This window comes from Centruroides sculpturatus, unplaced genomic scaffold (genome assembly GCF_000671375.1).
Source record: "Centruroides sculpturatus isolate CEXI.00-Female unplaced genomic scaffold, Cexi_2.0 scaffold475, whole genome shotgun sequence".
Taxonomy (NCBI): Eukaryota; Metazoa; Arthropoda; class Arachnida; order Scorpiones; family Buthidae; genus Centruroides; species Centruroides sculpturatus.
Genome location: NW_019384712.1, coordinates 232,747 through 259,970, shown reverse-complemented (window position 1 = coordinate 259,970; position 27,224 = coordinate 232,747). Strand labels below are relative to the sequence as shown.

At 29.8% G+C, this 27,224-nt stretch overlaps 1 protein-coding gene across 1 annotated transcript; it reads left to right on the top strand.

The window, feature by feature from the left end:
- Positions 1-168: 168 nt before the first annotated feature.
- Positions 169-27,224, top strand: LOC111627850 (PRKC apoptosis WT1 regulator protein-like). Its single transcript, XM_023371511.1, has 5 exons — positions 169-781; positions 20,040-20,156; positions 26,516-26,559; positions 26,649-26,808; positions 26,884-27,224. Exons 1-5 carry the CDS (start codon positions 434-436, stop codon positions 27,031-27,033), a joined length of 819 nt encoding a protein of 272 aa, XP_023227279.1. The 5' UTR covers positions 169-433; the 3' UTR covers positions 27,034-27,224.

Below are 27,224 nucleotides of genomic sequence, written 5' to 3'. Positions count from 1 at the left end.
AAAACTTTTTTCAATTAACTTTTTGAAGTAATTTGAGTTTGTTGTTATTTTCAGGTCGCATAAATTATTATTACTTATAACTTTATGTAAATAAATAATAAATACGATTTTATCGTTCTAAACATCGTTTAAAATCGAAGACGAATATATTAAAAAAAACTCTGGCATATATTTTTATGAAAGGCGCTGCCTTCGTCGGAGTAGAATCTCGTCTGACGATGTAGAAGTTGTTATTTCCTAGTTACCTAATTTCCATCTGATATATGTTCTGAAATAATCTATAAAAACAGCTCAGATAAGTGAATTGTACTTTATAAGATAACTGTGCGTCGTCTTAAATATTAATATAAACATATATTTAAATGGAGATAAGTGACAACGCAGTTAATATTAGACTGTTATAATTCATGTATTAAACCCCCGAACACGGCAAATGGCATCGAGTTCGTTGAGCCAAGAAGATTTCGAAAACGAGTACGAACTGTCGACTCGTAGATCCAGAATCCGTGCCGCCAGGGCCAATGCCAGGAATGTCCCTCCATCGAGGTCGGAACCGACAGGACCCACGGCGGATGCTGACGACGGACCGGGAGGATATCCTGGACAGGCGGACCATGGGGATGCTGCGGATCACGAGGCCTCTCCGAAACCTGCCGTCAGATCCAAGGATAAGAGATGCCCAAGACCCAACCATGTCAACAAGGGAAAGGCGCAGAGAGAACGAAGGAAACTGAGAGAGAAGAGACGCAGCACGGGCGTCGTGCACCTTCCGTCCACTGAGGTGAGGTCCCTGTAGACTCTGCATACGTAATCTTGTTCAGTTTACGGTCTGGAGTTTTGCGACGGGAGGGATTGTAAAATTTTGTGCGCTTGCATGCGATGCCAAATGTAGCATAAGGAAGAAATTGTATCGTCTTTCAGCATTGGATTTATTTACTCTATGAATTAAATACATGCAAGTACATTCGATGTTTCGAAATGTTGAATGTACTTGCACGTTCGACATTTCGAAACATTTCAATGAGCAAAGAAAGAATATATGAAATTCCAACAATGATTTTAAGATTTCTTTATGTTAAGCAAACATGAGAACTCTAATGCCAAAAGACTATACAATTTCTTCCTTATCCTTTCAATGGGAAAGATGCTAGATAGAGACAATTGCATTACTTGACACAACTGTCTTTGTTTAGCATTTAATATATTTCTAAATCTTTCCACAGCTGGTTATATACTAGTAAATAATACCAATGAAACTTTAGAAATATATCAGCCTATTTATATTATATATTTGATGGTATATTTTGAAGGTTTTGTTGATGTTATTTACTTAATATATTACAAGATGTATGAAATACTAGCATTTAATATAATGCCAGATCATCTTAAAGTTATACTGCACGTAAATTAAAATAAATTTATTGAAAAAGCCTTATGTGAATTATAATACAAATGATAAATCAAAATTTATTATTTTCCACTAAAAATCATGTTACTGACTTTCTAACTTGCTTAATGGGGTTATTCAACTTATTACTATGTATTTATAATTACATTACATGCTCATCTGTGTAAAATTGACTGTATTTTGTAAAAAATACTGTTTGAAAAACAAGTTTGTCTAATTGCTTTATATATCTTTACAAATATTTAGGAAAATATTGTCTTTGTAATGTGATTTGTATATTATTTTACAGGTAAATATTAATCAATTTTATAATTATATACACAATTACTACTGATTTATATACAAATAAAAGCCCAAAGTTTATAATTAGACTTAAAATTTAAGTATAAAATCTTCTAAATATGTCAAATGGCATCAAGATGGGCTTTTCTTATATGTTATTTGTTTGCATAAAGAAATAAGAACTAAAACAGCATATTTACTATAATAATAACATAAGGTATGATCGAAAGTCATGTTCTCAAACTTGGAAAATATTCTTATTTTCAAAATTACTACTAATATTAAGATGTAAGGATTAGGTAATATTAAGTAAGGATTAGGTGCCAAAGTGGCCTAAGCCACTTTGGGACCTAATCCTTACTTTTACATAATTACTTATATAAATAATGCTAGATATTTTCCACAAATTTCAGCTCTGAATGAGGACCTCTATTGGAGAGTAAAAAAGTTGAACTAATGATCTACATGTAATCTTTTGCAAGATATAGTCCACTGAAATTAGTTGCTAATTAAACACATGATGTGCTTAATGGATTTCAGTGTGACTCTGATCTTACCTTGGAAGTAGTTGCACTATGGCATTTCTCGTGTTTTATGAGCCTTTGATCATCTCTAGTTAGGTGGAAAACAGTTGATTTTTAGCATTGTTTTTAGAAATAGTTTCATATTTTTTATTTTTTTATTTTATCCCATTTTTGACCATCCAAAATTCCAGTTAGTCCAATTTTAGTGATTTATATCTCACAAAGAATTACAAGTAGACCATTGACTGTTTTACTCCTATGAGCATGGTTTACAGCTCTGATAGGATGCCAACTTCCTCATTCAGAGCTGAAGATTTACCCCTCACAATAATCTAGTCTTCTGTTTAATGACTATTTAACTACTGGCTATGTAAAAAGCCACAACTTAGATGCAGATAGAAACAACTCCAAACTATAATTTAGGTCTAAATTTTGTCATTTAGTAATTTTTATTTGATTTTGACAGTTAATAACTACATGTTTATCTTCAAAAGTATAGAGAGGTTGCAGCCAAAGTTTTCATCTCTAAAATGCAAACATCACTCAACATTTGCATTTTAGAGATGAAAACTTCAGCTGCAACCTCATTATTACTTTTAGCTTTAGAGTGATGTATTTCTGAAGATAAACCTCATAAAGAGCTTTATCAGAGTTAAGGTGTAACAATTGAAACTTTCACAAAATGAGGTTTGTTTTCTGTTATAGAACAGATGTGACAGGAAAAAAAGAAGGGGAGAAATGCAATGATTGTTTTTTATTAAATGTAATTTTAAACTTTAGATTAATTTATTTGAAAAGTTATTTTCAGGTAACAAATTAACCATTTAAAGTGATTGTTTTTAAATTACATAATGGCCGATTATTTGTTATTTTCTGTGAATCGATACAATAGGAGTTGTCCGGTGACTATATATATACATTTCAAATTACATGTACTTAAATTTGTCGATAATTTTGGAACATTTTTTATTGCACAATTACTTAAATTACCAGATTATTTTCACAAATATGTTTGCATGTAGAATTCCCTTTATTTAAGCAAAAAAAATGTCTAATACCATTTATAACTGGGCATTTTTTATTAAAATTGCAGTAGAGTTTTTGTGCAGTTTACAGTTTGTGCCAACTAAAACAGAAATTCAGCAGTGCAGAAATGAAAAAACAAAAAGGAATATTTTTTCTGAATAATACAAATTACAATTTTTACTTAGTCATTATTTGACTAAGAAATTTCTGTTTTTACTGATTTAATGTTGTAGCAAGAAAAGTAATGATTTTTTTATTTCTAGTGATTGTTTATTTATGATAAATTTTTTTTAATTTGGCCACTAAAAATTGCTAATTTTGGTCGTTTTTCTTTAAATGTATTTGTTTTTTTTTCCTATTACATAACAGAAGTAAATTTTTAAAATTATAATATGTACTTTTAACTAAACTGAATCTTATAGTTATTTTATCACAGATATTTTGCTTTACATTGTGAATAATGTTCTTTTAGTCTTTTATGGTTTGTATAGGAGTCTTTTTACATCTTGACCTGTTTTCGTTTAACCCAGTGATTTCAATGGGACCCACCAATGGCTGAGTGTATAAAACCACTGAACACTGGTAGTTGCCATGCCAACAAGCTGGCCAAGTTGCATTTTCAGGATTTTCTTCATGTTAGTAACACCTAAATAGGGACCAATTTTTCGTTGAAAGTCCTTCCAGGTGGCATCTCTCCTTGGCAGATTTCCCATGTGTCGTGTTGCCATGAAGCAACAGGACACATACGTGATCTTCCCAAATAAACTAAATGAAACCCAAAGTAGGTGATACTGCCCCATTGAAAGTGATAGAATACTCTCAGGTGCTAGAAGGCAAGGGACAGTGTGTTTGAATATGAGCAGGACAAAACTTCTTTTTTGAAACAAACAAAAAACAAATATTTAAGAAATATATGCATTAAAAGGGGGTAGTAGTCCAGATACTTTGGAAAACAGTGGTTAACCAAAATATAATCGAGTTCACTCATTCCCTTGATTTTCTGTTTTGTCTTAATGGAAATGACTCATTGAGTTGTTTAGCCACTTGGCTAGAAATTGTAACTAGTTCTGTTTTTTTTTAATAATGAAACAAATTATTTAAATTATTTATTCAAGTATCTGTGAGATTATTGGAATGTTATTGGCCATTTAAGTTAAATGTCCTAAGTATATTAGTAAAAATTATAGTTCAAATGTCTATTAAGACATTTAATTATTGTGATATTTCTTTGCTTTTTATTAAAATTTGAATATTATCCAATCCATACCATACTTGTAAATTATAACATACTCTTGGTATGGTAACCATCCAATATAGTGAATAGTTTCATTGGTTCTCACTACTGAAATCTTGATATAGTGAATGATGTAGCTTAGTTATTTGAGAATTCATTAAGTTGAGAGTCCTCTGTACTGTCTATCATTTAATAAGAAATAAACAATAATATTGATTACTCTGTACATATTTATGCAAAATGGAAATGATTAGAAAACTATGTATCTAAATTACTGTGTTAATTTCAAATGTTTTATATGTCTAGTTTATATGAAAATTGAGAGTTTGAACCTCATTAAGAAAGATTATTCTAAGCATATCAAACTTGGAAATTCTTCTAATCATAATTTCTACTTAATCTAAATACAGTAGTGTGTCGATTATCCGAATCAGTTGGGGACTGGAGTTGTACGGAAAATCAATATTTCGGATAACCGATTGTGTACGAAAAAATATATTAACCTATCCCATGTTGAAATTTTTTTCCGTTGCATGTCAGTTTGCATTGAATTTTCGTCGATGTTAAGCCTAATGAAGACTATTGTATCGTTAAAAATTATTTTTTTATTTTGTACAAACAAAATAAATATATTGAAAAATATAAAAATAATAAAAACTTATACTTCAGAAGTTAATTTAGTATCAAAAACACAAAATATTTGAGTAGCCCAAGACATAGCCAAAGATTGCAATGCCACAGCATTGGCGAAAATTTAAATTTGCCGACTGGAATTCTTTCGGATAATCGATGCCCTACTGTAATTTTTAAAAATATTAGATAGTTTTAATAATTTTTATAGCAGAATTCATTATAATCTAATGTACAATTTTAAAAATAATAGTAATTGGGCTTTTAGAAGATCAGTTATTTTACATTGTGTATTTTAGAATTTGGATATTAATTCTAATGTAATTATTTTAATTTTCTAAAATAACAGCTGACATTTGATAATTTTATCAAAGATGTTTAACGAGATAAATTTTTTTCATTGGAATATTTACTGTCTGTGGCCTTTGAATGTTTTAAGCAGCTCCACACTCTTGATATTCACCAATTGACAAATAATTGTCTTTTGTCAAAATATCTGTCATGTGGCAAACATGTACTTGATTTGTTGATGTTTTGATGTATTATAAAAACACATGATTATTTGATGACCATCGGTTTGTTGTGGGAATTACAAATGTTTGTTCCTGATTTGTTCCTTTTGATTTGACATAATATACTGACAAAGAGTGGGAAACTGCAAATACTGGGATATTTTTTGAGCTAAGTCACATGTAAATTGTCCACACTACTCAGTATTTGCCAAATGTTTGCTCAGCATTTGGCAAATACTGTGTGGTGCCGACTTTAAAAGATTTGAGAAGAAAATACACTTTTTAAATTAATATGATATATATCGCATTAATTTAGAAAGTGTATTTTCTTCTCAAATCTTTTGCATTAGTAGATATATATATATATATATATAGAGCAGCATCATTCTGATATTAATTTATATCACAGAATGTGCTAATAAAACAAATTGGATTTGTAAATCAATTGAATGTTTTTCATTTTATTGTATGGTAAACAAAATTTTAATTTGGATCATTTGAAACTTGAAATTGTTAGCTATAGAATAAGATAGATGTCGTGTAATTACAATTATAAAAAATTAATCCCAGAATATATAAAATTTTAATGAAAGTTGCCGAATCAGTAAACAATTTATCACATGATATTGTTTCTTGATACAAGAAAGCATCTTTCTTAGATTATTAAATATATTTTTATTAAAATTGCAACCAAGAAGAGTCTTCAAATTATAAACTTATTTTTTTTTAATAATTTTCACAAAGATACCTATTATTTATGGATTTTATATTGCAGTTTAGTACAGTTTAATTATCTTCTCAATGAGAGAATTTTAAAAATAATTGCAAAAGTAGCCTGTATTATAAGATAGAGTTATTTGTTTCAAACCAAACCTTCCAAACTCCAATTAAGGCTCAAAATAATAAGGAAATTAAGCTTTGTTGGATTAAGTCTTCTAAACAAACTGTGATTTTGAACTTTGCTGACTAATTGCTGGTGCAAAGTCCGCTAAATAAACAAGAGAATATGTAAAATTCTGTAATGTTTAATTGTCGTCTACTTGAAAGATTAAATTTCTAAGGATTTTCTAGGGCACTCTAGATACTTGCATTTATATTTATAGTATAACATGATGAGTGAAATGAATGTATAGTTTTTATCATACATTTATAATATTTCACTGGTTTTATTTATTGTTATGTTTGTTTTTTAAGCCTCTTATTCATTGCTTTTTACATGATTATAAATACCACAAACCTAAATTTTCTAAGTAGAAGCTAAATGATGCCATACGACATAAGTGGTAATTTACCTGTTCAGCTCCAAGTTGTGGGTTTGAATCCTGCTTTGGGTTGATATTCCAAATGCTTCAAAATCAAATTTTTAATTAATATTTAAACAAAATGGCAGCATTGCTTACTTTAAGCTAGATTATATTAATATTTTAATAATTTTATAAAAAGTAACAAAATTATAGCCCATAAAGCCTAGTGTTGATGTGACAAGGATTATTATTATTATTATTATTTACAGATGTTTCTACCATAATCAACATTAGAGTATACAGTTTTGATTTTATTTTTACTTTAGTATTTATAATTGTGTTTTTATAATGAGGCAAAAACTGTCTTGTTATATATATATTTTTTTTGCCTCATTATGTCATTACAGACCATACTATAAATCCAAAAATGAATGATACAGATTGTCTCTAATTATGGCAGCCGTCATAATTAAATATGCATCATGCAAATTTAATTATAGTATTTTTTTCCTTACAATGACTTACATAATTATAATAAGCATCTTGTGTGATAAATATTAATAAAGTGTATGCTGGTGTAGGAGCGTAATGATGTTTGAATTTATTGTACTGCAATTGTCCGAGAACAGCGGTCTTAATTATAGATTTGAGAAGGGATATGTCTCGGTTACGTATTTCTTTCCAAACATGCGAATTAAATTACTTCCATTTGGTGAGTCATATTTGGTCGGATTGTTTTTCCTGAAAATTACAATTGCAAATTAGCCTGTTCACCTGGTAAATAAACATTAGGACCTATATAAGGCTCTAAGCAGGTTATTTACGATTGCTGTTTGATGTTAATGTTTAGAGAGCACTTTAAATGGATCGGTTAAGTCCGGCAACTCGTTCGTGCCACCTCAAATTTAAAGATTCAATTAAGGATTGCATTTTAATTTTTTAGAATGTTTTCTAATGGACTTGCATTGTTAAAAGAGTGTCAACTCTCTTGTTACAAAAATACATTAATGTAATTTACTTACATGTAAGCACTAATGTAAATAAGTAAAAAAAAAATAAAATAATTTATCATTCACTATTTTAAATTAATTAAATTATAAGATTACAGTTTATTTTATTAGAAGTTCACATAAGATTTTTAATTATATCGAAACTTTTCTGATTTTTAAGAATATGGAAAGCACTCTAAAGTACAAGTGCACACTTGAAATTCCTTTGCCGTTAAATGTTGGAATTTAATGAGGAAGATCAGGAGATAAGGATGATTCTGGCACATTTCCTTTCCGGCTATCGAATTAATATGCAAACGTCTGCTCTTACTAGACTGTTGCATTTTCTTAAATTTGAACATTTCCTTTAATACATTAAAAAAAAATTAATTTAGCGGTATATTTTGAAGGTTTTGTTGATGTTATTTACTTAATATATTACAAGATGTATGAAATACTAGCATTTAATATAATGCCAGATCATCTTAAAGTTATACTGCACGTAAATTAAAATAAATTTATTGAAAAAGCCTTATGTNATGTTGGAATTTAATGAGGAAGATCAGGAGATAAGGATGATTCTGGCACATTTCCTTTCCGGCTATCGAATTAATATGCAAACGTCTGCTCTTACTAGACTGTTGCATTTTCTTAAATTTGAACATTTCCTTTAATACATTAAAAAAAAATTAATTTAGCATTTGGTTTATGTTATAATTATCTGATAATTCTTAGATTAATAAACTTTAATATATCACCGTTGTTTATTTTAAAATGTGGAACCATGCCACATTCCAAAATCTTTATTTTACGAGACAGGGTTTTTTTTTAAATGATAGAATTTTATCTTCCAAATTAAGAGAGTAAAGGTTATGGCACATCATTAAAGGCTTTTTGTACTTAGATATGTATTGAAATGTCTGTTTTTGTTTAGCTGACAGGAAAAAAAGTGGTTACATAAGCCATTTTTGCATATGCAGATAAGGAAAGATTAATGACACGCTTGTAACAATAGACAGCATAAGAAGAGTAACTTTATAGCAGAAGTGTTATCTTAATCATTTAATATTTGAATGCTTAATGTTTACAGTTTGTAGGCATAAAAAAATTAATTGTGATACTTTATATGCTGATCATTTCTTTTATTTAAAAAAAAAATGAAAAATTGCTACCACCTGCAGACTTGCAGTTGTTGTGATGAGTGAGGACATATTTTTCAGTTACTTGTCATAATGATAGCTTTATGTATTAAGATGATAACATTATTTAAAACTTACAGTTGTATTTCTGTGCAGGAAATAACTTATTATAATGATAACAATTTGTGCATTTGTTATAGGATGGCTGAATTTTTGTTAAATAGATAAAGAAGTATCATTAAAATTTTTATTTTTGGCTTTTTTTTCATGAGATATTTTACATTTAATAAACCTCTTATTAAAATATATTGAACGTTTTATGCTTGTGGGTTTTTGTTTTTTTGAGGTTTAATCAAGATGATGATAAAGTGAATACTTTATGTTTTGTTTCATTTCATTTGAGAGGTCTCACAGGTGTTATTAGACTTTTGAGATCCTAGCATACCTAAGTGTTGATATTTAACAGTCTTTATTTACAATAGAGATATAAACAAACAAAGAACTAAACTACCAGATTATTAATAGACTATATAATAGTGCTATTAATTAGATAATTACACTACATAATTTTGCTTAGACAGGTCAAATTATGTAGTTTAATTATCTAATTAATAACCCATTAATAATCCAGAAGGTTATGTTTAAATGTATCAAGCTATAACTTACGTTTGTTAACTAGTAAAATCGGATTAAACAGATCATGAGTGTCAACTGGATTCTGTTTTAAATATATACAGAAGGTACAAAAATAGGTATACAGTTGTTATGGAAAACCCCTAGAAGAAAAAAATATTTTTATGCATAAAGTAAATCATAAATAAGGAATAAGATAAAATAATAACAGATAATAATAATAAACACCAAACATCTCTATTTCTCAGATTCAGTACTGTATATAATGAAATTCCATCAACCCAAGATCGACATTGTCAAGATCAACGCAGTTCCAGTTTATCAAATATGCTACCTTATTGTAAGATGGAAGTTTTTTTGATTCCCTGGACAGAATTTTACACATCGTTGCATATAAAACTGTACAAATTTGTCTTTTATGATTATTTAACATGAAATTTTAATTTTTCCAGGCTATTCCTACCCTTGGTTGGCTTGAAATGAAAACACTATTCTCACTTTGTGCTTTGTACACTTTTATTGTGTATAAATACAGATGTACTCTAAATTATCAAAGTACATTAATGGTATTGTACTGCAGCTATAATAATTATTGATATCTATTATAATTATTATAATTATCTATATATCTATTATAATTATTGATAACTATGATAATTATTGATTTCAAGTATCCTAAATATTTTTCTTCTCATATCAAACCCATGCACTAATGTCTTTGGAAAAGTTTTTAGAAAAATCTTGCATGAGCTAACTGGTTTTACCTAGCATCGTCATGTCGTTGTGATCTTCCTCTGTTTGTTTATATTGAAAGTTGTCAATGACAATGATAAAGAACAATGTGCTGTTAATAAAAACCAACCCTATATAACTCTATGATTCTCTAATCTTATGCCTAGGGTTGCCACCTGTCTGGGTTTGACCCAGAGACTCCAGGATTGAGTGAGTTATCTCTGGGCTCCGGGGTTAATTAATATTTCTTCGGGTTGTGCAAGTTGAAATGAATATGTACAAAATTATATGCAAACTGTTGCATATATTTTCCCTCGTGTACCAAATTACTAGTGTGGTATTCATTGGCTTAAAGACAGTAGTGTAGCATGGGGGCAGGGCGGCACTTTTTAGGGGGTGACAAAATTTCATAATAAATAATAATAATAATATCTTGTAAGAATTTGAACCATTTTATTTCATATTTTTGTCCACCTACGATTCATACTGATTGAAGTGAGCACGGAATAGTGTTACCATCCGACTTGCCATCCGTCGTCCTATTCCTATCCCAATCGTCCCCCAACAATGTTGGCAGGTTTCTCTTAACACCTTTACAGCACCCTTGTTCTGCAGGCATCACTCCCTTAAATAGTATGTATACGTTTCACTCCTTCTTCACATTAAACATTAGAATACATTTTACATTTCTCATTGATAGTTCTTGGCCTCTTGGTGCTCTCAGAGTGGGAAGAGGCCTTAAAAAAAAAAAAAAAGACTCGCCATCCGGGGATATTGTGCGTAACCTGTTGACTTTTTTTTTTTTTTTTGCCTCGTACGATTCATTTGTAATCATATACACACCTCCAGTATCCAATAGAGCTAGGTCACTTGCATTACTCCTATCCAAGTCTCCCTAGGCGCTAACTGTAACTGATTTAGAACCAGCATGCACTGCAAATTATTCTTTGCATTGCAAAATGATATACACATGCGTCAGGAATTTCTGTTCGGACAAACCTCACCTGCCGTCCGGGTCAGCGATTTTAAAAAGGTAGCAACCCTAGTTATGCTACAAGAGATGGCTATGTGCCATGAGCATTATGACAATAAATAGTGAAACCTGTATCAACTAGAATACCAAATTTATTTTTTCTGTTTTCACAGGTTTATGTTTTAAAGGGTTTAGTTCTCTTTTTTTTAATCTTTAAACTATAGGCCTACTAGGTAAATATTGCAGTTATATTAATTTGTTTTTTTAGTAAAAACATGTTAACATACTAAACAAAATTTTACAAGATTTAATTCAAAGTAATTCCAGCTAAAATGGGAGTATTTGAATGTAAGGAATGCAAGAACTGTTCAATTGCAAAATGCTCTTCATTTCAAAAAAGTTGTGCTCAGTATTCAAATAGTTCTCGAATATTTGTGTTTGCACAATGGCAAGCAAGACAATTGAGCATTGAGAACTAGAGTCTCACTCTACTGCCAGAAATTCTAATCGTATTATGGTAATACAGAGATCAAATTATTCTGTGATATGACTACTCAAGGGATTGTAATACTCTAATTCGGTGTTTTCCAATCTTTTTGGATTAGTGACACACTTTGAATTTAATAGACTTCTGTAACATATTATAATTTTCAAAATAAAAATGTTTAAAATAGATTACAGCTGATTTTAAGAAAATTTTGATAATACAGAAGTTAACAACACAAAACTCTCAATTTGACCAATATACTATAAAAATAAAAGGAGTATTTGAATCAATGAGCTAGTATCGGCAGAGTCAATGGATTATCTGTCTCTGAATGTTATTGTTTTCACCCTTAAAAGTATAGATAATAAACAAGTTTGCCGATAGGTGTGATAGGTGTGCTGCAATCGTTTGGGCTCTGGTTTGTGTATATCCTATGCATAAAAGCATTGTATCAGTGTAAAATAAGTGTAATACTATCAGTAATTGCATAAGAAACTGTATTTTACAGAGGTAATCTTCCTATTAATATTCTTATTTAATACAAGTTAGCTTAAAATAAATGAATGAAAACTAATAATACATAAAATGGATAAAAATTAATTTTACATAAACTTTTATTTTATATAGTAAAGGTAATATTTAAAAGGCAATAGACAGATTCAGTTATTCAGTTTATCTAAATAATTTTGAATCTAACCAAATTTTCATTACTTTATAATTATGTCAGGCAAGTAAATAATATGCATTAAAAACATATAGTTATTTAAATTACTTTTAAAGGTTTGAAATTATTAAGTTTGTATTGATTTCAAGTTATTTATTACATAAAAATGTTCAGACATTTAAAAATTAAAAGTTTGTCATTTTTATATTCTCATCATTGTCTAGTTCAGATGTGGCCAAACTTTTATCCTTAGGGGCTACTTTTTCGGTAAAATATAGTCTGCGAGCGACTATGAATATGTCATGTTACTGTCTGACACATGATTTTGCTCCATTTTATGCGATTGCCATTTATATGCACATGCATTAACATTCATTTGCATTGTTCATTGGGATAAATACAAACAGTGTGGGTACGTTGCACAGACAGTCTATTATTGTTAGAATAAATTATCAAATTAAGATTTTTAAACATTAATTTAAGTGACAGCAAATTGTTCAACTTTAGCTTTGCAGGCTACTTTCAAAACCTTTGCGGTCAACTGAGGTCTACGTGTTGGCCATCCCTGGTCTAGTTGTTACAAATTACACTCAAGCTATATAAAGTTTATTATTGTACCGTAAATTATTAACATCTATAAAATTTTTGAAACATTTTAAGCATTGGTATGTATACATAGCATTTCATTGGATATAAATTGATAATTATTAAAAAATATATACTGTTTATGCTGAGATTGATCACTTTGGTTGCATCAAACAAATCAGATGTGATGAAGATGGATTAGATCATTTTTCATCTTTTATTTGATAAACATTTTTAAAGCTAAAGTAAAAATTGCATTAAAACAATTTTAGGTTTTATATGACTCACATGTGTTTTGCATAAACTTCATTATAAAAGTTTTAATAAAATCTGTATTATGATTAACATCTTTAAAATTATTTACATTTTTGTAATATAATTTTTTTATTTCACAGAAAGCTTTTGTAAAATATTAAATATTCAATACGCTTGTTCACATTTATGAATTTCTACATATTTTGTCGACATTTTAAAGAACTAATAAAAAATAAACAATAGACAAAAAATTTATTAAAATTGACAAAAATGGTCAAAGCCATGACTTTTTCTTACTACACCTATGCTAAACTTGAAATTTTTTATAATCTTTTGATTTTGTTTTACTGATAAACTGTTTATTTATTTCATGTGTAAAAAATGTATATGTTAATGTAAGTTTGTATTCATCAATATACATCTGTCACTCTAATTACAAGTGTGAGGTCAGCCGATTAGGGTGAGGGTTATTCGACAGCCGAGCGGTTCTTTCTGTCGTGTGGGCGCAGAACAGGTTTACCATGTAACCGTTTATTAAACATAGAAATTTTCCTTACAGATTACTTGTTAGACGAGGTAGCACCCCAAAGCGCACGGATAAAGTTCGAAATAAAGTTCGTAAAAGTCGGTTTTCGTCACTAGTGGATGGACGCTGTCGGTGAAACACTCGGTGGGCCCCGGGGCGTTGATTACGGCTTTCGGCGGCTTCTCGCGGACGATCCGACGAATCTGTCGATTGCTAGGAGCACCCAGAGAACGATGCTTCCACGATGTTCCAAAATGTCCTTTTTTTTCTAAGATCTGGAGCACGACCGTCCATGAGACGACACACTACGTATCCAAACACCAAGAACCAAAAACTACGAACCAAGGACCTTCGTCTCTTGAATTGCACAAATTTATAGATTTTTTTACAGCAGTCGCCTCTCCATTGGTCTCTCATTGTCACCTGGTGACAATTCGAAACCTAATGGAGGGCGCGGGAGAGGTTAACATAGCGACTGAATATGATCCTCTCTCTCGTCGCGTTTTCCTCGAATTTCTCCGTTTCCATTGTTTAACTAATTTTCCGAAAAAAACCAATTGCATTGTTCAATTGAGACACCTAATCCGTTTCCTTAGCGTCTGAAAATGAGCTTTTTATTTTAAATCGACACCCACAATTCAGACCTCTCAGTCGACCCCTGTTCGGGTCCTCACACAAGTACTGGACAGTCAATCATTGCTTTCAACATATTTAGGAAAAGTGAACCTAATACCTGAAAAACAAAAAAAATCAAATATATAACATGCATTCGTTACTATAAAATATGTGTTCTACGAGGGACCAAGTTGTTTCTTTGTGGAGACAACTGCAGTTTTTCTCTTCAATGGACATCGTCACTTTTGAGGCACTTATTGCTTTGAATGCTTAGATAGACAATTAGGGAGTTTAGATAGAATAGCATCTGGAGTTGGTGCCCATCTATTGTGTGCAGTCTGCACTAATTGGCCATCGATTGCATGACCAAATGATTTTATTAACAATTGATCTTCAAGATGCTCGTTACATATATGAGCCTTTGCAGTTAATTTCTTATCTTCACGTGGAACGAATCTTCTCCAGCATTCCAAATGATTATCTGGCACTCTTAAAAAATGTCTTTTATCGCCTTTTTCACTAGGATATTCATCCAGAATTGCACCCCGAAACAAAGCACTTTGGCATGTTTACTAATGATTAAATGAGTAAAATCTAAATTACTAAATAACTAAATGCCTTAATTTAATGATTAAATGCTAATAACTAAATGCATTAATTAATAAAAGATAGTGACTAAATGACTGAAAATATAAAATGCCTTCTACTGTTTTCATATTGCAATGGATCCCAAACGTTCGAAGCACCCATAGTGGCCAATGCAGTCATTTCCACTACTACTCTAATTACAGTCAGTACCAGATAACCTGTTGACTTTGGTATCGATCTTTAAGCTGACAAGCCTTTATAGAAGCTCCGAAGAGTTGGTACACCAGCATATCCATACACACACGCAACTTTTGTGAGGGGGTGCTGAAAATTTTTAAACATTTGGCATTTTAGTGAATACTCCTTCTTTGGTTGGCTGATGATAGAAAGATGAAAGATAAATGAAATTTAAAAAAAGAGTTAATTCAAAATTCTACGAAATATTTAGTATTTCCACGACATGCCTGAACCACTCTCACAATGCACGAGTTGGGAAACACTGCTCTAATTAATAGTTTACTTCATTCTGATAATTATCAATATGTTAATCAACTTGTTTTTGGATACTCATTACTAGTTAGTTACTAATTATTCTGTACAAGACAAATTGACAGTACTGTGTTACCTTATCATCATTGTTTTTATGACTTACATTCATTTTTTGTTCTTGAGAATCCAATTTGTGGAAACCCATTTGATTCTTGAAAGTTTTCGATTCTGCTCCTGGTTAATCCCAACAAAGACTAACAAAGACCTTGTGTTTCTGTATCTTTATCATGTGCTCTTCATTTCTCTGTCAAGGTTTGGAATTGTTCTTAGAATATAGTATGTCATGCTCTGCAACATCCACTATACCTAGTCAATTTTAGTTATTTTCCTACAAATAGAATCTTAATTTTTCACTTTATTTGGGTTACGTTATGTTCTTTGTATCCAAAAACCTTTTCCATTTCCATGTTGGACAGGTTTCTGGCTTATGGTAAAATTTAACATAGAAAATTGCTCTGTTCCGAAGCAGTTTTTCTAATTAGGCAGGTATACATTTTATTTGGATTCTGTTTTAGACAGATTTTTCTTATTTTAAAAATGAGAAGAAACTCATCTGTATAAAAATTTATTACATCCATGATCAACTAATAGCAGGCTATGCCTTTCATATAACAGTTATTATAGTATACAACTATAAATAATTTAAAATAAATTAATATATTTATAATTTTGTACACAAAGTGAGCCAGAAAAATTTTATCTGTTTTACAATGCACCATGAACCAAACAATTTTGAGAACCACTTCTCTATTAAATAGAAACCTGTCAAAACAGAAAATTTTGTCATATAGTGTCAGGTTTTTGTTTCGGACATTTTTTACTGTATCATATTTTATATTTAACTCTTTTTTCTAAGCTGTAAATTATGCAGAAATTAAACATAATTATTAAATTAAATTAGTTAAAGAAATTATATATACTCGTGCACATAACAGTGTTCCTTACAAAACTCTGCAAATATGAAAGATTGAGTATTTGCAGTTATTTTATATATCTTAAATCTATTGACATTTGCAGATATATTAGTAGGTCTCTTAAAGTAGTTATTAAATCTATAGGGTAATATTGTTTATTTAAAATAATAAACTTTTACAGGTGGATTCATTGGATCAATTTGTATCAATATTTCACTCAGAAATTAAATTTTATAAATATTGAATAGATGGCTGGATTGCTTTATCGGGCTAATTATTAAGTTTAACAAGAGATGGCGACCTAAACACCTACCTCTAGCCAAATTAATTAATTGGCCTTAAATAGCTTGATAAAGGAATCAAGCTATTCATTTATTATTTACAATAATTATAGGGTTTGTCATAAGTGTTAGTTAAATTTTATAGACTAGTTAGGAATTTATTTTCATTTTTCTATAATAATGATTATATCACAAAATAAGCATTTGTATTTCCATTTTAATACTGATATTTAAACTTAGAGTTTAAAATTTTACTTAAAAACTGGATATTTTTCCTGTTATTTTTTTAAGTGTCTGAATTTTAGCTTGGAAGTCTACAAATAATTGTTTTACTGATGCACATTGCTGCTATTATATTATAATTTTAAGTATCGTTCACCCAAGACTGACAGGATTGTGCAGCCTTCTTATCACTGGTTCTGTAGCAAAGAATGTTTGTGTTTTCATTTTGATGGAAAAAGGGGTACTTATATCTCACTTTTACTGTGAAAGTATGAGCTTCTTAACCACAAAACCAGTGTTTCTGTGACAAATGGTGTGGACGAATCCATCAGTCTCGATAGGCACATTACATTTACTATTGCAAAAATGGTACTTTTGCTTGGAGTGTTTTTGATAATTATGTTACAACTAACTTAAATTTAAGAGAGAAATTATTGGAAGCTTCATAGCAAAGTTTATCATTTTATTCTTGCCACTCGAGGAGATTTACAATTTCCAAAAACATCATTTTAAAAAATGCCATAGTTCTTATTAATTCTCAATTTTTTTGTATTTTAATCATTAGAAAAGCTAATTATTATTTTAATGATTATCAATTTAATTAATTGAAATTTTCAAAAGTTTGATAACATAAAAAGGTTTTTTGGAACCAATTTTAGATAATTTAGAAGTGAGTCATGAATAATATAGACAAGTGATTTAACAACATTACTATCAAGTATCATTAATGAATTATGTCTTATGTCTCTAGTGATTATAAATCAACAACTTAGAAAAAAAGATTCTGCAATATTTTTGAATGTATTCTAAGTTTGATATTATTTAAAACTTCCTATTTACCACTTCTCAAAGAAAGTATCGTATATCAAAATGTTTATAGAACTTAAGGCGTGTTTTAAATTTATACAGACATGAAAAAATTAAAGTAAAACCCAAATTTGCTGCATTAAGTGACAAATGTTTTATTAAAAATAACATGGATTTACATGTTTCTACACTGCAAAGTAAGAATTTCACTTTAATTTTTTCGTGTCCGTATAAATTTGAAACACACCTTACTATGCAGAATATTGGGATTTATAAAAGGTTATGAAATGCCTTTGATCGAATTAAAGTGTTGTGTAGAATGGAAAGGTACAGAGGAAAACACTTTAACTATAAACATGACAAATAAAGTAATGAACTCTAATTATATAAGCATCGAGTTTAACTTTCTGAGTTATTTTTGGCTTCAAGAAATCAGATAAATGAATCGGATCAGAGGTAGTCGATTAGACTAATACCTCTAGTGCAAATTTGTTTTGTCCTATCTGATTTCTTATAGCCAAAAATAGCTCAGAAAGTTGGGATTAATAAAAACAACAAAGATTAACCTATGCATTTTACTTTTCTAGTTTATAGCCTGATGATATTTTAGGTTTGTGATGTTTATATTGTGACGTATTTCAATCATTGCAAAATTTTTTGTAAAAGGTATTTATTATTTCTATAATCACAGTTTTTGCCAGCATTAGTTATGTAATATAAACAATTTGAAATTATCTTTCAGAATTAAATTATGGGATAACAAATGTAAGAATGATTAAATCAAATGTCTACTGTTGTATATTATTTAGTCTTTATTCATGTAAGACTGTATTTAGTCCCTTTATTTCTGCATAAATTATGTTAATGCTCTCTTCTATTCTGTTTACGGGCTATTACATTTACATAATCAATAAAATGAAAGTATTTTTTTATACTTTCATTTAGAGATTTAGAGTTTGGAGTAAAATTGCACAAAATAATCTATTATGATAGTGATATGACTTTTGTTTTCTTTTGAATAAATATTTTTCAATGCAATTAGTGCATTCAAAACCAGAAAACAAGGATAATTTAGAATAGCCCTCTAAACTGTAAAAAACTATTCAGAGGTTTTAAATTAACTACAATATATATACAGCTGAACTCTGTCATGTGGTGATGCATACGAGAGTCCCAAGTTTTGCAAGCTGAAACATATATTTAGTTAATAGATGACAACTGAATGCTGATTAAATTGTACTAAATGAACATATGCAAAGCAAAGAATCCAGCAAAAACTTCACTTGAATGTTTCATTCACATTACATTAGATGTCAGGCTGTAGAATTGAAAATGGAACCATGCTATTTGAGTATTTGAATTCAACGCATTGTCATCCACTGATTGGTGGAGACATTTCTGATCTATTTTGAATATTCTGATAATTTAGGATATCAGAACTAATTAGAAAATTGTTGGAGATAAAATATTTCTTTGGACTGCTACTAAGAAATTGTTTATATTCTGAATTTCTCTAGATTGAGATATATTTAGCTTAGAACTGTATAGGAGTATTCATAGTGGGAGTTTTTCTTGCTTTTAGAAGAACTAAATTATATAAAAGCTGTGAATCATGAACATGCATATGAACTGGACAATTTCAGGAAAGTAACAAACCTAAAACTTTTTGGTACTATTGACTACAAACATCTGCTATTCTCATTTTATCTTTATTGAACCTCTTGTTGGTTGTCATTATTGTAATTAAAACTATCTCCTTCTCAAATTACTGGAGTAATCAAATAAAAATAAAAACAAAACCTTTAATAACCAAGTAACAGAACTTTAACGACAAACCTGAGGCAGGTCTTGGTGAAGGCCGAAAATGTTCAGAATTTATCATTAAAAGTTCTGTTACTGGTTATTAAAGGTTTTGTTTTTATTTTTATCATTATTGTAATTTAAGAGAATTATTTTCTTCCATTTCTACAAGTTTAAAATGTGATGACTGATCCTCTGTTGGTGGATTTTGATAATTGGTGAACACTGCTCCAAGACAGCTTTCCTGTAAGCTGATGGCTTTTGCCATGGAAACTACACTAATGAAGCAGAGGTCGAGAGACACACACTTTTGTGATTTAAGCTGTGAAAGCCGGTATAGCAAGAAAAGCTAAAGATTGTGAATGCTCCTTATATAAATTATATAAAATGTATTTAAAATAATGTATAATATCTTATTAGAGTACCGGAGGAAGCACTGGCGAAGATGAAGAGGAACTTCTGATGTCTGCCGAAACAAGACGTAACACCAATTATAATGAGGCACAGGTGGAAAAGGATCATTCAGGAGCATCCGAGGTGAGCGAGTTTTTTACAAGAATAGCATGTCTTATGAAATTACTAACATTTATTTTATTGTTGGCTTTTCTAGTCAGTTTTATTTTAATTATTATTGAATATTTTAGAAAGTATTTTTTATATGATACGTTGAAACAAAGTATGAACAAGGATAGCTAGTCACTGCAGTTAATTTGCTGAGTGAATCAATGCACCTTTAACAATGGGTGAAGTTGAAGAAATACTACCATTTTTGATCTGGTTGAGGACCATCTTTGGGCTTGGACAGACAAAAGCAGAATCCTTTAACTTCATCCACTGTTGAAGGTGCATTGATTAATAAAGTGCTTGTTAATAAAGTTTTATTTAGTTTGAGTGTCATAAAATATTTTATTTTAACACCTTAAGACAGTTAAAAGTCATATTTTCATCAATTTTTCATGATATTCATTGTCTTAGAATGTTAAATCCTATTAGGTTGCTTAATCTTGCAATTAAATAATTGGATTTTATTACTTTAACACATTTTCATTTTTTATTGACACACTTAGTACATTTAAATTGTTTGTATAATACCATATCTTGGAATTTCATACATTTATTTTTATACAAATATTGTATCTGCTTTTGTGCTTGTCACAGGTTTAGTCAGGTCTGCAACAGAGTAATTGGGTGACGACACAAAGCTCAATGTGTGAGCCAAACCACTTGTGGAAATTTGGGATTTGACTTGAGCTCCATTAGTATTTGGACCATCATACAAATAATTCACAAACAATATAGAGAAGTTAAAGAAAGATTTAAAGTACCATAAATTTCTGCAGAACAAGACAATAGTTGAATCATAAAAAAAAAGACCCCCAAAATCTGGGGTTGTTTTATAGGACAGATATAAAAGAAATTAGATTAAAATTTATATAAATTAAAACCATTATAAAAAAAACAGACAAACCATAATTATTTACTAGTAGAGAGTAGGGTATGTCCACAAAATAGAATAGACCATACAATGTTTTTGTGAATAGTCAATGTGAGGAACCGCGGGTATATGATATCTATATAATTCTATTTAATGCTTAATTCTATGTTGAGATCCAAAATTGTGAAATCCTGATTAACGTCAGGATCTGACACCAGATAGGGATGGAATTTGCACCCTATCACGCATTTAAAAATTATAAGATCTCTAATAAAGGAGGGCTTCAAAGTTAGCGAGTGGGGGTGAGATGCAGGGGTAAGTCGATAGGATGTCAAAAAAAGAGATGGATTAACAATAACAAATAAACATTTAATGAAATAAATATAACTACATATAAGAAGATATGGACATTATCTCTAGCTATATCTTATCATTTATATGAGAGAGAGTTTACAATAATGATTATGTCAAAATATCTCTATAGGATACAAAATATATTCTTTCAACTATATCCATTCGATAATATGGGGACGTATGGGAGCACAAATGAATAAATTATGGTGTTTACTTTAATATGCGCCTATTACATTTGGCATTCCTTGTAGTATGCGTGCCTCAAGTTTGGCGCAAATCACCTATTTATAATAACATTCTCCTCCAATGGAGATTAAAAATTTGAATCATCTGACAGGATGTCGAGATGATTCTTTTGGTTAGTCAACTATTTGGTCATCAGAGAGATAAAGATCTCTCTCAGGAACTAAGTTTCAAAAAGGAAACGTTTGTTCCTTGTTCTCCTCGATTATTTAAAATTTTACAAAAATTATCAAATTATTATTTAAATCTTTTAAAAATCTTATTAAAATATCAATATCCCTGCAGAATCTCACAGTCAAGGTCATTACCCAAATGCCTGAATCAGTGCAAATGTTCAACAATTGTAAGGCAATGCTGCCAGATGCAAGAAAATAAAATTTGGTCATTTGGAAAATTACGAATAGGACATAATTCTGTATACACTATACAGTATTATTATCCAGATGATGATTGCTGATCTAGACTAAATTCATAGGTTGTTGATAGTTTGAGGATCATCTTATAGGACAGATATATGCTAAAACTATAAAACACTGACAAAAATTTATATCTCATCTTATTTGAAGGTCATCTTATCTGTGGAAATATACGATCATATATTTGAAGGTCATCTTATCTGTGGAAATATACGATAGTATATTTTCACAGATACGATGACCTTCAAATCTGTGGAAATATACGATGACAGATCTGTGGAAATATACGATGATCATATACAATATTGTCATTTTCACGTATGTTCAGAAGCGAAAAAACACTCACTATATGCTGTAAGTGTAATGCTATGCTTTTAAAGAAAAATTAATGTTTTTTATAGTCTTTAGTAGTATATTGTTATTTGGTTTACTCAAGACACAACTAAATAAATTAAATATAAAATAAAACAGATTATCAAATTATATAAAATGCTTAAACAGTAATTATTTTATTTTATTTTTCAAAACTTAGAATAGAAACAGTGTCACATCATAATTATATTATTTTACTTTCAAATGATGATCTCTAATAGGATTTCATCTAACAAACAATAAGTAACATTGTAATAAGATCTGCTATAACACCATACCAGATATGCTTATAGAATTCTGTCACTAGTGATGAGGCTTCACTACATTTTACTTATTCCAAATTTATTTTATCAAATTGTTGCATTTATTTATATTTCACTAAAATTAAAAAACTTGATATTTGATTTTTTTGTTTGAACTTACCATTACAATACAAAATATATATTTATGTCTAGAAGTTACATAAATATTATATTTAAATGCAAGCATTTTTTGCATAGGTCATGCCATTCTTGAGTTGTCAAACACTGCTAATTGAAAGAGAAACAAAAACGTTTTGATTCTAAACTTGGTTTAAGAATATAATTTGTTTCATTGGTTGCAATTAAGATAATTAGAACAGAAGAACAAATTATATTCTTAAATCAAGTTTACAATGACATTTTGATTCTCTTTCATTTGGTAGCATACAATGGCTTGAGAGTGGTATAAGGTATGTCAAGAGCTTGCATTTAAATATTTATGTAAATTCTAAGCTATGGTATAGTTGACTAAAGTATCTTAAACTTAAATATGCATATTTGTCAATAAACAACCAACCAACAGCCGAAATAATTGGGTAGAACTCCTACATATATTATAAGTAGAAATTAACTTATAAGAACAACTAGAGATAGATGTTATGTGCCATCTCTTTATTAATATATCAATACATTGGGTTATTGGGATGTTGATATATACATATTTGTCTTTTGTTAATATTTTTATATTGTAACTCTTTAAACAGGTGATAAATTTTAACAAAACACCTACAAGCTTTTAAAACCAGCACATATGCTTAATTAATGAACATTTTTGACCTTTCTAAAGGCATTCATCAGGTTAGTACGTTGAATCTAAACAAACAGTACAATTTGAACAGGTGATTTGAATTTTACAAATTTACTGAGTTGTGTCTCTCTGTGATTAGTATATGTAAAAATATTGTCTGACTTTAATGTACTGCATGAAAAGCCAAGAATGGACCTGGAGGACTTTGGGATAATTAGCTATAATAGACATCTTGTGAGTATCCACAGTTGGATTATTAAAATGTCACACCAATGTATTTACTAAAGAGGAGCCCTTCTGTATATGACATTCTGATAAATGATAAGGATTAGATTTACCCTGTATGCAAATTGGGTGTGTACAGCAAATCCAATAAGGATAACAAGTTGAACAAGCAAGTGGAATATGTGGGGGGAACATCTGATCACTGCGAGGATCAAAGAGCAAAGAGCTCTGTAGACAGAGAAGAGAGAACCCAATAATGCATTGGCTGCATATACTTTATGGCAAAATACAAATTAGCTTAAAGGAGGCTAGAATTATTAGACACATCTGTTATGTCTCCCTCCTCCTTAAGGCATGTGGTAGAATTGTAGATATATAAATCGGCTAGAAGAAGCAAAGCAGTTAACTTCAAAGATGAGAGATTGTCTTCACTGCACAGAAGTCTTGGTACGAGGTCTCTTAGGCCTAGAAATGCAGGCAAGCCTTTGGAAAGGCCCGACATATTTTGTTTGATTGGCTTATTTCATTTTATTTTACATCTGATAATAGTGTAAATTGGCCTTGCTTATTAATGTAATTATATTAAAGTTAGCTAACATTTTTTGTGAACACCAGTCATGGAGCTATAAGGCTTGATAAATTTTGTAAAATTTGAATCATCTGGTCGAATTGTCCCAACTTTTAAGATTCAATGTACTAATATGACAAAGATCTTTAAAAATCCAAAATGTTTGTTAATTAAATGTATTTTGCTGGTTTTGAAGGCGTGTTCTTTATGTATTGTAATGTATAAAATATATATATTTTTTTCATCTATTTGCAATCATAAGATTGCAAACAGATTTTGTTTTTGATTGTATTTGTATAAAGTATGCACCACAGTACATAGGCATATTATACCACAATTCCACATTTAATTATTAGCTGTACAGTGTGCATAAATTGTGACCATTTTAGACACAATAAAAACCTCAATCGGCTGTATTATAATATCTTATATATCAATAGTAAAAATAAAATGTGTTTTACTCATGCATTTTAAAACTGAAGAGTATCACTTTCAGAAGAAAATTTCACTTTGTTCTCAAACAAAATTTGCATTTTAATATTTATTGCAATGTTAAATTATTAGAAAGAACTAACAAATGAGTGAAGATGATATCCCACATAGAAAGTTATGGAAAGTACAATTTGAAGCTTCACCCAAAATATGATTTCTGTGGAATATGGTATAGGTCAGCTTTATATGGTATTGTATCATGCTTTATTGTTCAACACAAGTATTGACCCCAACCAAAATTATCGTCGTCATCATTTTAAAAGTGAATTGAATATGTTGTAAGTGCCAAAATATTTGCAGTTGCCAATACAAAGAAAAATCTTATGTACAGGTGTGTAGCAAAGTCCTTATACTTTAATGTTTGTGGACAATACACATTATATGCCAATGTGTGTGTGTGGACATTATATGCAAATGCAATTATATGCCAATGTGTGTGTGTGGACAATACACACACATTGGCATATAATTGCATTTGACACACAGTAACAAATTCAGCACCAACACATGGAAAAATGAGAAATAAACACATAAGAAATGAACAAGAATGCACGAATAATACACATTTTACCATCTTTGCTCAACATGCACATTAGCATTTCACACTTTATCCATACCATTCATGGTATCCTTTCATACTAAATCAGTTGCACTCTACAGTTTTGCAATAGACTTCTTTCCCATATTGTGTGTTGTTTTCAAAACAGGAATGATAACTTCTGAATTTTACTGCTAGGGTATACTTTATTGATATCTCTTATAGTTAAAGTGACTATGCACTATGTCATGTTTGTAACTATAGTTATCTGTGTTCATAAGTTACATGGGTGTATAAGGATTTTACTAAGTACCCTGTATAGTTTGATTAGAAGTCTGTTTTAAACACAGCTGAGAATTGCTTTCTAAACATTTGAAAAATTTCATATAGTTTGGAGGACTTTTATTACATATATATTAATTCTAAACAGTTTTATTTATTTACGATAATCATTTTTGAGGCTTTTGGTTTCATCTTCATTTCTCATAATTACATTTCTTTGGCAATTTAAATTGAATATCATAGACAGGTTTATCAAGATCGTCACATGTTCTATTTGAATTGTCAAAAGAGGATGTAATTGTAGGAGTTGCAGACAAGGCCAGAGACCTCAAAAGTGTTCTTTTGCTAATAAAACAGGATTCTCAATCCAAAGATGGAAATTTGTGGACTTCAAATTTTTAAAACAGGAGAGGAATTTGGGTAAATAACTCTGAGTGCCAAACTGTTTAATTGTTTAGTATAGTTTATGAGAATTTCCTCCTCAAATTTTGGAGAAGAAATGCTTTTGATTTATGCTCTCAGTTTTTAATAGAATGCAATATTGCAATTGCTCTCTTCAAATTGTAGATGCTAATGGAAATATGCATTAAACTTAAATCTGGCAGGTAAATAAGTGAAATTTTTTAAATGATGTGAAAGAAAAATTGTAACTTTATGATGTAATATTAGAAATGATATTAAGAGTTTTATAGGTGAACTTTGAAACTTAAGTTATATGGACTTATAAACGTTAAAATAATATGCTTATTACTTTTTATATATTAAAAGCATTAAGCATTTATATATTAACATAAAGTACAAAGTATGTAGACAATTGTAAGATTAAATTGTGATTCTATGGTTTTTTTTTGTGTGTATTCATCATATTAAAATGTATTTTGAGAGAGAAAATTAATTATTTTAATTTTTCATAATGGATAGAATATTGGAATAGCAAAAACTTTTCCTCAGAGGATTAATAAAAGGTGTGTCATATTCTTCTTTTTTTTTTATAAAAATAAAGATTTTTAGACTAATGTAAAGTTTTCCAAACATTCTAAAATTATTTATTTAGCCCATCTGATCTGGACGCAGACGATGAAGATAATCAGGACTATGACAGTGCTGTGAACCAGTCAGACTCCACCGTGAGTCTGGTGCAGGAACCCGTAGACTCTCCGCGATCTGTCCAGAATGGGCGGCCCGAGACTCCCTGCACTGAGAACTTGGAAGAAGTAAGAGGAAACATTCTGTAAGTGTTCCTTTACTTAATTTCCTAAAACTCTAACTATTTGTACTTATATTTTCAGCTGTTGGAGAGAGCTCAAGAAGAAAACCATCATCTTTTAAACATTGTGAAAGAAAAAGATGACAAAATTGCCTTTTTAGAACAAAAAATTAACTCTCTTAACAGAGTAAGTTTTAATATTTTTTCAAAAAATAAACAAACAAATTTTTAAATGAAGCTTAAATCAAATCAAATCTTTATTTGTACTAGGCAATTGCCTGTTACAACAGTGTGTTATTGTTAGTAACCATTTATAAATTAACCAGAGATGGTAATCTCACAAAAATAAAATCAAATACAATTATTTATAACTCATTCTGCTTCTTATCTTGTCATTAACTGTAACTTTTAATTATTGATAAT